The sequence below is a fragment of the Hypomesus transpacificus genome, chromosome 23 (assembly GCF_021917145.1).
Source record: "Hypomesus transpacificus isolate Combined female chromosome 23, fHypTra1, whole genome shotgun sequence".
NCBI lineage: Eukaryota > Metazoa > Chordata > Actinopteri > Osmeriformes > Osmeridae > Hypomesus > Hypomesus transpacificus.
Window position 1 is genome coordinate 734,152 of NC_061082.1, and position 15,096 is coordinate 749,247.

The following is a 15,096-nucleotide window of genomic DNA, read 5'->3' on the forward strand; positions in this document are numbered from 1 at the left end:
CCTGCTTTTGTTTGGTGCGTAGCCTACTCTGTCCACGTGTCCCCGGTCATTCAAGCCGAAATATACGCCGGTTTCTTACATGTCGGTATGTAGGCCTACATATAGGCCTACGCGAAAGCAACACATACGGCATCGTTCGCATAGCCTACTCCATTGTGTTCTTTGTCATGTAAAGTTACTTTGGTGATTACTTGAGGAATAACGGGGTACAGGTTCTTGGGCCACCGACGCATAGAATATATGGATATGACGTACCCAAGCTTAGAGCGTGCCTGTACAGTTTCGAAAAACGTGTTTTGGAGCTTGTACCATAACCACAAGAATGATGACGTTCAATGTTTCAAACGTCACGAACTACACTGACTAAAATGATAAATGCAACACTTTTTTTGCCCCAATTTTTGATTAACTGATCTCAAAGATCTAAGACTTTTTCTATGTATACAAAAGGCTTATTTCTCTAAAATATTGTTCACAAATCTGTCTAAATCTGTGCTAGTGAGCACTTCTCCTTTGCCGAGATAACCCATCCACCTTACAGGTGTGGCATATCAAGATGCTGATTAGACAGCATGAATACTGCACAGGTGTGCCTTAGGCTGGCCACAATGACCGGCCACTCTAACTGTGCAGGTTAGGGGTGGGGGGGGTGGGGGGGGTGCAAGTGATAAACTCGACCTGGACGCATAATGTGCTAGGACCGCCAATGAGTTAGGGTCTCCCCGGGACGATTCAAGGCCACTTCTGGATCACTCGGCAGACTTCTGACTTTGTGGTTCCAGACCCCGATTCCTGCGGTTTTGGTGAGTATGAGAGATTTTGAGCTATTCTGAGGTATAGTTTGCGTCGGTAGAAGATTGGTGGGTCCAGAGGTTTAGCTCAATGGGACATATAACCAGGACTCACCCGCCAATACCCTTAGGCCCTTAGCTGCTGTTAGCAGCATTTAGGGAGTTCCAAGATTTAGAATCTTACTTCCCTTCTGCCAGCACCCTCAGCCCTCTCTGGGCAAGCTATGACAGGGGCAGCTTGCCTGGGTGGGTTAAGGTGGGCAGCTTACCCACTTTGGGCAGGCTGTGATCACAAGCAGTCTGTCTGGGCAAGTGATTCTTCAGGCTCTCTCCGGGCAGGCTGTGGTAACCTTGCGGTGTTAACAAGCAGTCTGTTTGGGTGGGCGGTAAGTATGCGGCCCTCCTGCGTCCCACTCGGGACAGCACGCAGGATGTGGTGGTCCAGGGCTCAGAACCTTGATCGTAGCCCAGTCTTTTACAGGGGTTAGCCCCACTCATGCACCACTGCACCTTTGACTGATTCTGATCATCACCCTTTAGCCTGAGGGGTGTGATCAAACCCATACCCCAGGATACGCATTTGCCTCCCTGGTTCCTGGCACTTTACTTCCCCATGAGAAATGTCTTCTCTTGGTCAGGTCCTCTTGCACAGCATATTATGCTCCACACTTTGGGTGTCATTCTATCCACCTCGCCAGCCAGGTTTTCCATAGCATCCCGCAGAAGACTCTACCCCAGTAATTTTCCGTATGCAGAGGGCGGGATCCAAGGTAATAGTAGTACCATTTCACCATTAGCTTGATACTGATGACCCTACTGATGCCCTTTCCATGTCTTCACATCCTGTGGCCCTAGCCCCATCTACTAGTGGTTATAGATCTGTGGCAAACAGGATTTTACGTTAATTGTAGTACCATTTTTTTTTACAAACAGTTTGACACTGATGCTCCTTCCAAAGTCTTCTCATGTTGTAGTCCTACCCATCTACTAGTAGTTTTATGTCTGTGACAGATGGGAAGTTCACGATTATAGTAGTACCATTGGTTATACCCTTATGGTTCTCTTGGTCATCTCTCCATTTTTACCTTAGGCCTGCATTTTGGTGGAATTTTCTTCTGTGGATTAAACTGTTTTACAAAATGTACGTGTTGATTCACCACTTGCACTGGAAACACACACTGGGGATTTGATCAACCCTGGTGGACCTGCCTGTGGGGAGGGAGTCTAGTGTTTCGACTCTACTCTTGTGTGACTTACTCTGATGGATGTTGATAGTTCAACTTATTCTTGCAATAGGTAGTAGTTAAGTCTTCAGGGAATGGTGTGTCACGGTTGAGGGTTGTTCATACTGATGGACTCCTATTTGTGCACTCTATTTAAGCCTGAGTGGTTGTCCAGCTAGTGGGCTTGGCTGCTGCTATTTCTTTGGATTTGTACGCTATGGCGATATTGAATAATTGTGATTCAGAACTTGAAATTGTTATAATTTGGATTAATACATTGTTTTTCTCTTTCTGCTTTTGTTCTCAGAGGGAAAGGGGGAAGCTACGTTCTTTAGGCAGGATGCCCGGTGACTTACACCACCAGCAGGATAACCTTGTATATAAACACTAGGTAAGACCTGGCCCGACCAACCCTTGTACTTTGGGTAGAGCACCAGAACTACAGTGCTAGTTAGGCATGGGCATGGGCATGACTGAAGGTGCCATACAGTAGGCCTGGGCATAGAATCACCCTGCATTGCCGTGGCGTTGGCTACCTATTAAAGTAAAAAATGACTGTTCCGTTTCATAGGCAGTGTTCAGAGTTCGGCTATAAATCAATCCAATATGTTGCTAGCATTATACTCTGTTGTTCTTATGAATACATAAGGTTTTTGTTTTTTGCAAATGTTATTGATATTAGAAATGAGTGACCCTACTAATTTAGCTATTGTACACTAACACAAAGAACTACTTAAAGTTTGTCTGTTTCAATCTTCTCAATTAATGCCAGAGGTTTACATAATCTTTTTTGAAAAGGAAATCTTTATTTTTATACTGTTCAAGGAAAGGTGCAGATTTTTATTTTGTGCATGAAACGCAGGCTGGTAATGAAGACGAGAGGTTTTGGAAAAGTCAATCCAGGGGAAATGACATTTGGTTTTCCCACGGTAGCAATAGGTCAGCAGGGGTCGCCATACTCAAAGGGAAGGCCAGGTTCTTAGCTATGAAGGAGATTATTCTTGAAGATTGTTGATATTGAAAGTAATATGCTACCAGCAACAAACATCTTTTTTTGCAAACATTGAATCAAAATTGACAGAAATTAGGAACTAATTCCCCTCTGCTAAAATGATATGGGGAGGGGACTTTAATTGTGTAAATAATTAATTATTAGATAGATGGCCACCAACAAGTAACGGTACATGTGAAATACAACATGTACAATACTATACAATGTTTTGCATTTGGTTGATATCTGCCGTTATAAAAATCCAAACCAAATTATGTTTCCCTATTGCTTGATATGCCTTCAAAAATTATAAAAAATTGACATTATCTTTGGAGAGGGAAACCACATTATTTGAGAAAATAGGTATTATACAATTTGAAGGAAAGTGTTGGCACATCAAATAATGTATTCAAAATTAATTGGATAACACAATATTTGAGAAAGAAAGACAAAATGTGGAACGCCTTCCCCAACTTTGTTTAAACTAGTAGGTGGCCTTGATTTCTTTATTAAAGTAACTTACTGTTAGTTGATGTACCCTTAGTATAGATAGTCCACATATTAAAATTTTAGGTTCCTATATGTTTGTTGTATGCACCTTCCTGCCAAAGTAAATTCCTTGTCTGTGCAAACTTTCATGGCGAATAAATCCCATTCTGATTTTGATTCTATTGACAAAATTCCTGTAAAAACTTGAAATATTTCATCAGCAAGACCTCTTGGCATGGATATTAGCTTATAAACACAAATTTTCTCCTAGAAGATGCTTTATTTGGAATAACAAAGATGTTTTATACAAATACAAGTCTTTTTTAAATATCTGGTTTGAAAATAACATTCTTAGTCAGTCAGGGAATGAATAGAGATAGATGTTATCATACATAGAATTTCTTAACAATTTTAAAATCCCAATTAGGCTGAAGGAATTTGCTATTGTGATGAATGCCTAAAAAATATTATTTCTTCTTAGAAATGATCAAGTCAATTTTATTGGGAACGTTAACATCCTTAAAGAAAGTTTAAAATAAGTACATTAGAAATGTTATGTTTCATATCCCCCTGGTAGTCTCCTCTGGTCATCCATATTTTGGGATTTAAATTGGCTCAAGGCTGGGCAATAGCAGATACATTTTTTATTAATACCAAAATAAAAGTTTTGTATAAAAATATGCATAGAATTTATCCTGTGAAACACGTATTGGAACATTTTAAATTGAATATTGATTACTCCTGTGAACTCTTTCATTTTATGAATGAATTGTTACCCTGGTGTGAGATAATATATTATTCTGTAAATGCGCACATCAAAAGGCTTCCAGGGCTTGTAACATAATCTGCAAATTCAAAATTAATGCATAAACGGCATCTAATCCCCTTTTATTTAAATTGTAATATCCTCTGGCTATTTCGATGTTAGTGGGTCTGTGTCTTTCTATTTGTACCATTGAGAAGAGTTTTGCAATGTTGGTTGTTTGTTACTTTCTCATGTTGTTACATTTGTAATATGTTCATAATAAAATAATAATAACAAATAAAAAATACAGTGGTGGCCCAAGAACCTGGACGACTTCGATTACACTTACGATTACTTCCTGTTTTTTTTACTAACGTCCAGCTTGCCTCACTATCTTCCTTCATGGAACATAAGAACACTTTGTGCTTCAGCTCTGGGACAAATGTCTTCCCTCTTATTGTCTCTTAGTTTTAACATTCTCTTAACAAACATTAATAACTGATGATTTTTTCTTTTTTAATCAGAATAAGGTTTTAATAAGTTTACACAAACAAGGAATTTACTTTGGTGGGCAGGTGCATACATTAAACATATACAAATCTAAAAGATTTGTGTGCCGACCTTAAACATACCATATACAAATTTCAGAATAATGTCACCACAATCACATCTGAACAGAGCAAACTGATATTTAGTCCCACATAAGATTCAAACAGTTAAACTCAACAGATTTGGAATCTTCAGATTCCCACCACCTCACCTCAGCTCACCCTCTCCTGGGCTGAGGTGTGTCCTGGCTCTCGACAGCATCGTCCATGTGTTGAAAAACTTATTTTTAGCTGTATTCTACCACCATTTTGTGTTGTTATTAATCTTAGTCATGTTGTGTGAATGAGAGTGTGAGTCCTGCAGACTGGCTCGGTGTCTCTAGGTCCTCTGGTCCTCGGGTCCTCGTGAAATTCTAGACTGTGTTGTGAGACCGTTTGGGGCAGGAGGACTCAGGGATGGAAGGGTTGAGGCCTTTCACCTCCAGGTTCCCAACAGTCATGTCAACAGCCGCCCAGCCTGCTAGGTGTGTGTGTCTAAATGATACTGCATGTTTTAATAACAAATAGGTTATTGGAGTCAGATGGCTGAGCGTTGAGGGAGTCGGGCTAGTAATCTGAAGGTTGCCAGTTCGATTCCCAGCCGTGCCAAATTATGTTGTGTCCTTGGGCAAGGCACTTCACCCTACTTGCTTCGGGGGGAATGTCCCTGTATTTACTGTAAGTCGCTCTGGATAAGAGCGCCTGCTAAATGACTAAATGTAAATTGTGCTAGCACCAGTAACTCAAAGGACTAGACTTCTTTAAAGTTTGCGGAACAAACATGAAAACAAGTCTGTATTGTGCGGTGTAGTTCAAACAGAATTACACCACAGAGGAAGGCAGAACAGAGAAGTTGAGCAGAAGATGTATTTTTCCAACCGCAGCCTGGGTCAACATTCAGTATAACGCAGAGGTCAATATTTGACTGGAGAGGAAGAGGGGGCATCTCTCAGGTCCAGGAAGAGAGTCAGCTGCTTGGAATGCTTCTGCCCGTCACGACAAGCAGAGATGGCTAAAGTACACACATCCTTCACTCAAGTAGAAGTACAAAAACTCATGTTTAAAAAGACTGGTAAAAAGTTGTAGCACTGACTACACTCTGACATACTTGAATAAAAAGTATCCATTACTGCTACCTGTTTTTGTGTAACGCTGTTAACTGGACCTCACATCATATTAATACATGAATACAAAAATACACTATTCGCCAGGAATCCTTTTTGACGCAGACAATTTCGAACATCTCCCTCATATATGGCCATGGGTGATCAGGAATCTCTGTATTCTCAGTCATGTCAACATCACTAACTCCCTCTGTCTCATCCGTAACGTGGCCATTCTTCTTGTTGCCTTCTGCTTTGCTCCATGGTAGCTTCATAGCCTAGCTTACGTTTGTTTGTTCGACATTTAAAAACGCGTGCAATGACAATAAATAATATTGATAATGCCACCAAATACAGATTAAAACTAAATTAACGAGCTTGGTTTGTAAATGTAAGAATTAGAAAGTACAGATATTTGTGTAAAACATGTAAGGAGTGAAAGTAAAAAGTGTTCAGAAATTAATTGTGAAGTAGCTATTGATACCAGAAAATCTAAAGTACAGTTTTTGTACTTTGTTACCTCCCATCTCTGATGACAAGAAAAGGGTGTGTGTGTGTGTACGTGTGTGTGTACATGTGTGAGAGAGAGAGCGTTAACCACACAGGAGTTTATATTAGAAGAAGTTTAAGACTTCCACTGCGCTGCGTTTGAACAGGTCGATTTACTATCTGTCCATCCATCCATCCATGAGTCATTTGTCCACTTATCGATCTATCTTTCTATCCCTTTATCTATCCATCCATCCCTTCAACCATCCACTGGCTCATCAGCCTCTGCACTCTTTCCATGGGGTTGGGTACAGCTCAGTGGTAGAACATGGGGATGGGTATAGCTCAGTGGTAGAGCATGGGGATGGGTATAGCTCAGTGGTAAAACATGGGGATGGGTATAGCTCAGTGGTAGAACATGGGGATGGGTATAGCTCAGTGGTAGAGCATGGGGATGGGTACAGCTCAGTGGTAGAACATGGGGATGGGTATAGCTCAGTCGTAGAGCATGGGGATGGGTATAGCTCAGTGGTAGAACATGGGGATGGGTATAGCTCAGTGGTAGAGCATGGGGATGGGTATAGCTCAGTGGTAAAACATGGGGATGGGTATAGCTCAGTGGTAGAGCATGGGGATGGGTATAGCTCAGTGGTAGAACATGGGGATGGGTATAGCTCAGTGGTAGAACATGGGGATGGGCATAGCTCAGTGGTAGAACATGGGAATGGGTATAGCTCAGTGGTAGAGCATGGGGATGGGTACAGCTCAGTGGTAGAACATGGGGATGGGTATAGCTCAGTCGTAGAGCATGGGGATGGGTATAGCTCAGTGGTAGAACATGGGGATGGGTATAGCTCAGTGATAGAACATGGGGATGGGTATAGCTCAGTGGTAGAGCATGGGGATGGGTATAGCTCAGTGGTAGAACATGGGGATGGGTACAGCTCAGTGGTAGAACATGGGGATGGGTACAGCTCAGTGGTAGAACATGGGGATGGGTACAGCTCAGTGGTAGAACATGGGGATGGGTACAGCGCTGTTCGCGGCTTTACTAACAACCAGACTTAGCTAAATCTGTGGCTTCAACGACAGTGTGTTGAACACACACCCACAACAGAAAGGGATTGTTCTTGTGACAAACGGTACAGTTTCCATCGCCTGCCAACAGATGAGGACTACAAAAGAATGTAGCTGAAAAACCTAGCCTTGAAGAGACCACCCAAAACACTATCGTATGTGTATGCTACTCATTTCATTTTGTGGACAAAAAAACGATCTGCATCCTACTTTGTGTTTGGGCTATGAAAGACCTCCACAGATTTAGTCACAGTTCTGCCAGTAAAGGTGGGATGCAAGTGTTCATATAGGATGTTTTGTGGGTTAGTAATGCCCTGGTCCAACAACACATGAGCATCCAGTCGTTTCTATTTCACCTGACGATGAAACTAAAACCCAGAACCGGTGATGTGGGACTTTGAGGCTCTGACTAGGCTCTATGTCTGCTTTAAGGTAGACAAGGTTGTGTCCCACCTCCTTTATTAAAACGCAACCAACTTTATTGCTGTGGAGGTAGCAACTGATAAGACTAAGAGCTTTTCAGGTTATTCATCGCTTCACCATCCGTACCAACAGAGTTAATAAAGTAGCTAAATATGCTAGTGTACGTTATTTGAGGCCACTTTTTCAGGTTGTCCTCCCATCCCTCGATAGTAGAAGGCAGAGGTATGATCAAATTGTCCCGTTTCAGGTGTAACAGGCTGTGTTCCCACATGTTTTATTTCGCATCAGAATTAGCTTACCGCAATGACTGTTTATGAGCGTTAACATGACAATCGTCGGCAAGTCGTGCCCATAATTCAGGAAATGGATCATGGGAGCTAGGAATAAGGTGGATACTCTACTGTGCTCTGCTATACTGTACTTTACTCTGCTCTGCCATACTCTACTGTACTCTACTCTGCTATACTCTACTGTGCTCTGCTCTGCTATACTCTACTGTGCTCTGCTCTGCTATACTCTACTGTAATCTGCTATACTCTACTCTGCCTTTGAGCAGGTTTCTTACATGAACAAAGTCACTTTACAATCACAACTTCACTATTTCTTTATTTTTTTGTTTGTTTTTTACAAAATAGTAAATTGATCTTTATTTTGTCATGCATTTCATCCCTCCCTCTGACCCCTCGGGAACATTCTACTACAGTACGCGTAGCAAACATCCACAGCTTAAGTACATCACTCCACATAAGACATGATATGGTTAAACACTTTCAACAAAATATACACATTTAAAGAAATCTTGACATGGTTGCAAAACTTGTACATTATTGAACTTAGAGTTCCTGTTAGGATGACAGCATAGAAGAGCACACAGTTACAACGTAGAAACAGATATATATATATATATACCAGATATTTACACAACAGCAGAGTCAAACATGATGCAGGACAAAGGTAAGAAACACGGAGGCACGCAGGATTGACACACACAAGAGGGGAAGCATGTAAAACACATGTAGCATGTAAAACACATGTAGCATGTAAAACACATGTAGCGTGACAACACAACATGAATCCCAGCAGAGCTACTCTTGCAGGTCAGCCTCCCCCCCCCCCCCCACTAAACTCTGCAACGCTTGCTAAGACGATGCCTCGACGAGGACCTGAAGATCAATAACCCCATGGTGGACATAGGGGACAGACTCTGCACGGACAACAGGTCACATGGTCTCCAGTAGGGTGGGATGTAGACTGTGTCCAGGTCACAGCATGGTCTCCAGCTCCTTGAGAGACTGGGTGCTCCTGCGACCCTCCCTGCCTGCCAGCTCTGGGGCTTCCCCCTTCATCAGGACGCCTGCAATGGCCCTGCCCCCTCCATTAGCCTCACCTCCTTCGCTTGTCCCACCTCCTCCGCTAGCACTGTCCCCTCCATTAGCCCCGCCCCCTCTGCTAGCACCTCCATTAGCCACGCCGCCCACCCCAGGCCTCCTCAGGGTAACTTCCTGCTGGCCACTGGGGGGCTCTGGGTCCCGGGGGATGCACCCCGGCAGGTTGGTGAAGGGGTGGAGGGAGGCAAGGCGTCTAGCCCCGGCCCCACCCCCTCCGGCCCCGCCCCCATTGGCAGGATGTCCTCTGGGATTGGCCACGGTGAGGGTGACGCTGTGGGTGGTGGTGTGTGACATCATGCCCCCGTAGTAGCAACTGCTAGTCATGCGGGTCTTGGGCTTGAGGTCCAGAGCCAGGCTCCGCCTGAGCCACGCTTTCCTCACCTCCGCCTGCACCTGGGCCAATCAGAGGAGAGGAAGGCCTGTATTCACCAGACACAGTATAAAGTAACCACCTGTCAGCTAGCAGACACAGTGCAAAGCAACATCTCAGATTAACTCACCTCTCCATTGCAGAAACAGTAGATGAATGCCACGAAGAACCCCTGAAAGACCAGAAAGATGAATGTTCTCCATCATCAAGAAATGAATCTTTTATTTCTGTGAAGTGTCCGTATGTGTGTGTATAGTATGTGTGTGTCTAGTATGTGTATCTGTGTTTGTGTATAGTGTGTGTGTGTATAGTGTGTGTGTGTGTATCTGTGTTTGTGTCTAACCTGAGAGGAGTTGAAGAACATCTCGTAATGCATCTGCACCTGCCAGAGCAGGCTGGAGACGTGTGTGTAGGGCAGGGCCATGAACACCATGTAGTGAACCCCAAACAGAGGCATCAGCACCAGGGTGGACTTCAGCAGCTTCCTGCAGGCGGGGGGCACGTTCAGCAGCAACTTCCTCTTTTTACATTACAACAGGTCCTTCATGTTGGACCACTGTCTCGTGAGAGACTGCAGCCATGGAATTGTTTGACGTTGCACTTTTTGCTCGACTCACAGATGTGTGTGTGTGCGAGTACCTCACCTGTACTGCTGTCTAGGGTCCAGGGTTCCAGTGTGTGTGTGCGAGTACCTCACCTGTACTGCTGTCTAGGGTCCAGGGTTCCAGTGTGTGTGTGCGAGTACCTCACCTGTACTGCTGTCTAGGGTCCAGGGTTCCAGTGTGTGTGTGCGAGTACCTCACCTGTACTGCTGTCTAGGGTCCAGGGTTCCAGTGTTCGTCTCCCATAGCTTGGAGGCCAAAACCCGGATGATGTTCAGAAAAAGGAAGAAGTTCACCTACAGGAAACAGTTGTAGTTTCAAATCAACTAGAGGAAAAACAGCTGCCTTGGTTTCCTTTAGTTGATCTGAAACTACAGATGTGTTAGCTGTGTTTGAAACAGTTTCTCACCACAATGGCAGCCAGGATGGGAACCTGGTAGATCCACTTCAGGTTTCCTGCACCGATGTCCCAACACCTTGGCACAGGACGGACACCGTGAGAGGGTGTGTGTGTGGGAGTGTGTGTGGGAGAGAGTGTGTGTGTGTGAATAATGTGAATGTATGTTTTGTCACTTGTGTAAGAGCAGCAGCGTGATGCCTAGAGTGACTCACTGTGTGTCTGCAAGCGACGCACGGGCACTGACCCAGATGGACACAAACACCGCTGGCACACCTGTCAGAGAGGCGGGGAGAGGCAAGAGGCGGGGAGAGGCGGGTACAGGCGGGGTGGGGCGGGGAGAGGGGTGGGGCGGGGAGCAGGGTGGGGAGGGGAGAGGGGGGGAGGGGTGGGGAGAGGCGGGGAGAGGCGGGGGGCGGGAGAGGCGGGGAGAGGCGGAGACAGATTAGGAGACAGAGAACATCAATCATCCCGCTCCTTCAGACACCAGGGACCACTCACATAAACCAGTGAAGCCTCTCTCTTCTAATCACTTTCAGTAAACCAATCAGCCAAGCGGACAATCAGTCAGCCCCATCAGTCAATAAACCAATGGCTTAATCAGTAGCTTGCCGGGCGTCTCACCCCAGCCGATGATGGTGAGAGCCCACAGGTAGTTCTTGTCTGAGAGGAAGGCCATGAAGATGAGGCTGTGCAAGTACAGCCCCTCCACCAGGATCCAGTAGTGATTGGTCGCCAGGAAATACAGGAACAGAGTCACTGCCACCTTGCAGCCCACCTGATGACATTACACGACATCACAGATGACATCACAGAATACCCCATACGTCCCAGGGTTACACAGATCAGAGACCAGGGGGAGCGAGACCAGGGAGAGAGAGAACAGGGAGTATGTACCAGGTAGGGCCTGGGCTGCAGGTCCTTGTTGTCAGCCTCGTCAGTCACAGCGTAGAGCACAGCGTCCTTCACGAAGATGCTGACTGCTCGGCACATGAAGGAGGTGAAGAGGTGGATGTGGATGTAGTTCCTGGTGCAGTGGAGACGCCTGGAGAAGGAGGGACACAGAGACACGGAGACAGAAATGAAGAACAAAAGAGAACAGAAGAAAAAAGAGAGAAGGAGAGAGATTTACACGCCTCAAAATATTCTCCTCCAACCAGCCCTCCCTTCCTTGTACATGGCCCTCTGCCTGAGACAACTCGTGAACAAGAAGCTTCACTAGTACAGGGTTAAGAATAGATTCCAGAGCAGATTAGAACCCAGAGCCTGCGGCTGCATAGAGCTACACACACACACACACACAATACATACACAACCACACACACACTCTCACACACACACAATACACACACAACCACACACACACTGAACGGATTGTGCGTGGATGATCAGACCTGTGATGAGTTAACAGAGGTATGTTTAAACAGAGGAGAGGAGGTGTCCTTACTTGAAGTAGCAGAGGATGGCAACAGCTGCCAACAGAGACACCAGGGAGAAGGAGTATCCTATGGTGTACATCAGATGGAGCCGCTCAAACACCTCCTGTGGACACACAACACACACGTGTGTGTGTGTAGGGGTGTGTGTGTGTAAGGTTGTTTGTGCGAAGGGATGTGTAGGGATACATTTTTTTTGTGTTTGTGTGTGAGTAAGTGTGTGTGTGTGGGGGTGGTTGTGTGTGTGTGGGGGTGGTTGTGTGTGTGTGTGTGTGGGGGGGGGGATTATGTTTGAGTGGAATCATTTGTTAAAAAAAAAAGGAAAAAATCCTGTGAACCTTTGCCCTTTTCCCTATCATGATGCAGATTGTGTAGATGCAGGGTTTGGCTCCAAACAGGCCTGGGGCAGATGAATTCCACACAGCGTTTAAATGTCAAGTGGTTTCAAGAAGACAATTCCTGACAGTGTCGCTTGCGGGGAAACACATTCTTGGAAGTGACAAATAGTCTCACATTCTCTCTCCATCTGTCTTACTTACACACACACACACAGACACACACGCTCGCTGCCCCACCTCCTCCTGGCTCCGGTGGTTGGATGCCAGGTAGGCAGTGCACTCGGTGTAGTTGGCCCAAGTACGGTTGATGGAAGGCACCTGTTCCCAGTCCCCCGACACAGCACACTGTCTGTAGGCCTGACCTGGGGAGCACACACACACACTGTCTAACACACACACACACACAGTCTCATACCTGTGGTAGACGTTCTGAGACTCACCTCTGTGGTTGAAGTCGTAGATGTACTGGGGACATGACACAGAGACCAGCTGCCCCGGCTGCCCTGCAGGCCAGCAGATGATCCCATCCCACTCTGATACACAGTTCCCTTCTGTCACACACACACACACACACACACACGCTCAGATATACATGATACTGCTTTAGGCCAGCGATTAATATTTGGCCCCGAAGTGGTAAATAGTCGCAAATGTTTTAGCTGCTTGAATAAACTATGTAATCTATATCATCTTTGTGGACATTTGGACATTCTTTCTTTGACTGGAAAATCTTTGTATTAAGGTGAATTGTCTCTCTCGTAATCATGAAGATCGGTCAATTGATCTACATTAGAATGTATTATTATTATTTATTTATGTAGTAGGATATTCAGGTGAAAACACTGAAGTATAACAGATTAAGTCATGTGCTTGTATCGATACACAGACCTGGACAGAAATCATCTGCTCTGGGACATTTAGATTTTTAGAACGGCCAAATTAAAACCTGGGGTTTCTATAGTTACGTCCGTCAAAGACATTCCTTATCAGCACAAGCTCTCAAGCTCACAGGACATGGCTTTTCTGTTGTTCCCTTGACATCTAAAGATCTGCTATCATGATGCACGTCTTCAGGATATTGAACCCATTCTGTTGTGGTGTCTAGTGTGAGGTTTACACACACACACACACACACACACCTTTCATCTGGTCCTGCTGTGCCCGTATCCTCCTCTCACATCTGGCTCGCGCTCCAATCAGGAGGTAGATCTGCTCATCACGCGTGATGACATCATCTGAGTCGATCTGGGAGGACAACAGACCCTTCTGCTGAGACAGACTCCACACACAGTCATACACACACACACACACACAATCATATACATACAGTCATACACACAGTCATACACACACAGTCACACATACATGGTAACACACACACGGTCACACGCCCTGTTCTAGAACCAGACCCACATCCTGATCTAGAGCCTGGGTTGAATGCTCAGAGGTCAGGAGTCTTTGTCATTAGTCTGCCTGCCGGACGATCTGATGCTTCCAGGTGTTGTGAACTGCTAGCTTGGGGGTGTGGAATGTGGCAAGCGGGCGCCAGCCCCTGTTCCAGCGCCAGCCCCTGTTCCAGCCCCTGTTCCAGCGCCAGCCCCTGTTCCAGCGCCCAGACTGCTGCGGCCGCACGGAGGCTGCCGGGGGCCCTGGCCTCACAGCGACGGAGGCTGCAGGGGGCCCTGGCCTCACAGCGACGGAGGCTGCTGGGCCAGGGGCTCAGAGCCCCACAAGCAGCTATGTGTCCCTCGAACATTTCACAACCACACTGCAGAACTAGCAAAGATGCAGCTAGCCCTCACACCTGGATGGTTAGGTGGAGGTAGGGAGAGGTAGGGGGAGGGGGAGGGGGAGGGGAATGGACAGAAAAAACAGAGACAGTGACAGAGAAAGACAGAGATAGAGTCAGAGAAACAGAGACCGAAACGGTGGAAGGGAGGGATAGGGGAGTGAAGGAGCCCATCATTGTTAACAGAGAGAGAGAGGCTTTAAGGAAAAGAGAGAGAGAGAGGCCTTTAGGAAAAGAGAGAGAGAGAGAGGCCTTTAGGAAAAGGGAGACAGGAGGAAAGTCAAAAAGCAGCTTGGATTCACCAGTGGTGCATAGTTTCAGCAGCTACGTCATCTTCACAGAGGGGAACTCAGTTTCCCAGTCCTCTCAGTGTGCTTAGTGTTCTTTGTGTCTGTCAAGATGTGTAGCTCTGTTTCCCAGTCCTCTCAGAGCTACCTCCCACACTAGCTAAACACAACCCTGCACTGTTTGACATTCTGAAACAACTCATAAACTAAGACGTGAAAATACATTCTTGTCATTCACAAGAACGACCCCTCCGAAGTTCTTCATAGACGACACATCCGATAACAGTTCTGCGCTATCTACTTTCTCTGAGGATGGCTGTGCAAGAGACAGCAAGGCCGACATCAACACAGACACTTCACACTGCCCCATGCTGCCTGAGAGGGCTCAGAAACACAATCGTGCTGGCAAAGTCAACAGTGCTGACCAACTGTGTGTGTGGTGTGTGTGGACACACGTGTACAGTATGAGTGTGGTATGTGTGTAAACACACGAGTAAACATGACAGAATACTTCCACCTCTCTGATGCAGCTGCTCAGCTCTGAAGGAGCTGTGTCAATGCTGGAGGTCAG

The 15,096-nt window shown here is 45.7% G+C and overlaps 1 protein-coding gene across 1 annotated transcript; it reads right to left on the bottom strand.

Moving 5' to 3' along the window:
• Positions 1-8,850: 8,850 nt before the first annotated feature.
• On the bottom strand, positions 8,851-14,205 carry LOC124485539 (parathyroid hormone/parathyroid hormone-related peptide receptor-like). Its single transcript, XM_047047218.1, has 14 exons — positions 13,932-14,205; positions 13,589-13,747; positions 12,890-13,000; positions 12,687-12,811; positions 12,123-12,217; positions 11,573-11,720; positions 11,300-11,453; positions 10,891-10,951; positions 10,688-10,754; positions 10,480-10,574; positions 10,020-10,161; positions 9,807-9,848; positions 9,647-9,699; positions 8,851-8,872 (listed from the first exon to the last, which is right to left on the bottom strand). The coding sequence occupies exons 1-14, from the start codon at positions 14,203-14,205 to the stop codon at positions 8,851-8,853; spliced, it is 1,548 nt and encodes a 515-aa protein (XP_046903174.1).
• Between the last annotated feature and the right edge of the window lie 891 nt (positions 14,206-15,096).

Coding starts and splice junctions, on each gene's coding strand:
- LOC124485539 (XM_047047218.1), bottom strand. CDS start 14,205: ATGTTCGAGGGACACATAGCTGCTTGTGGGGCTCTGAGCCCCTGGCCC. Junction 12,218..12,686: donor ACCACCGGAGCCAGGAGGAG/GTGGGGCAGCGA, acceptor GTGTGTCCACAG/GAGGTGTTTGAGCGGCTCCA. Junction 10,162..10,479: donor GACCCTAGACAGCAGTACAG/GTGAGGTACTCG, acceptor CCCCGCCTGCAG/GAAGCTGCTGAAGTCCACCC.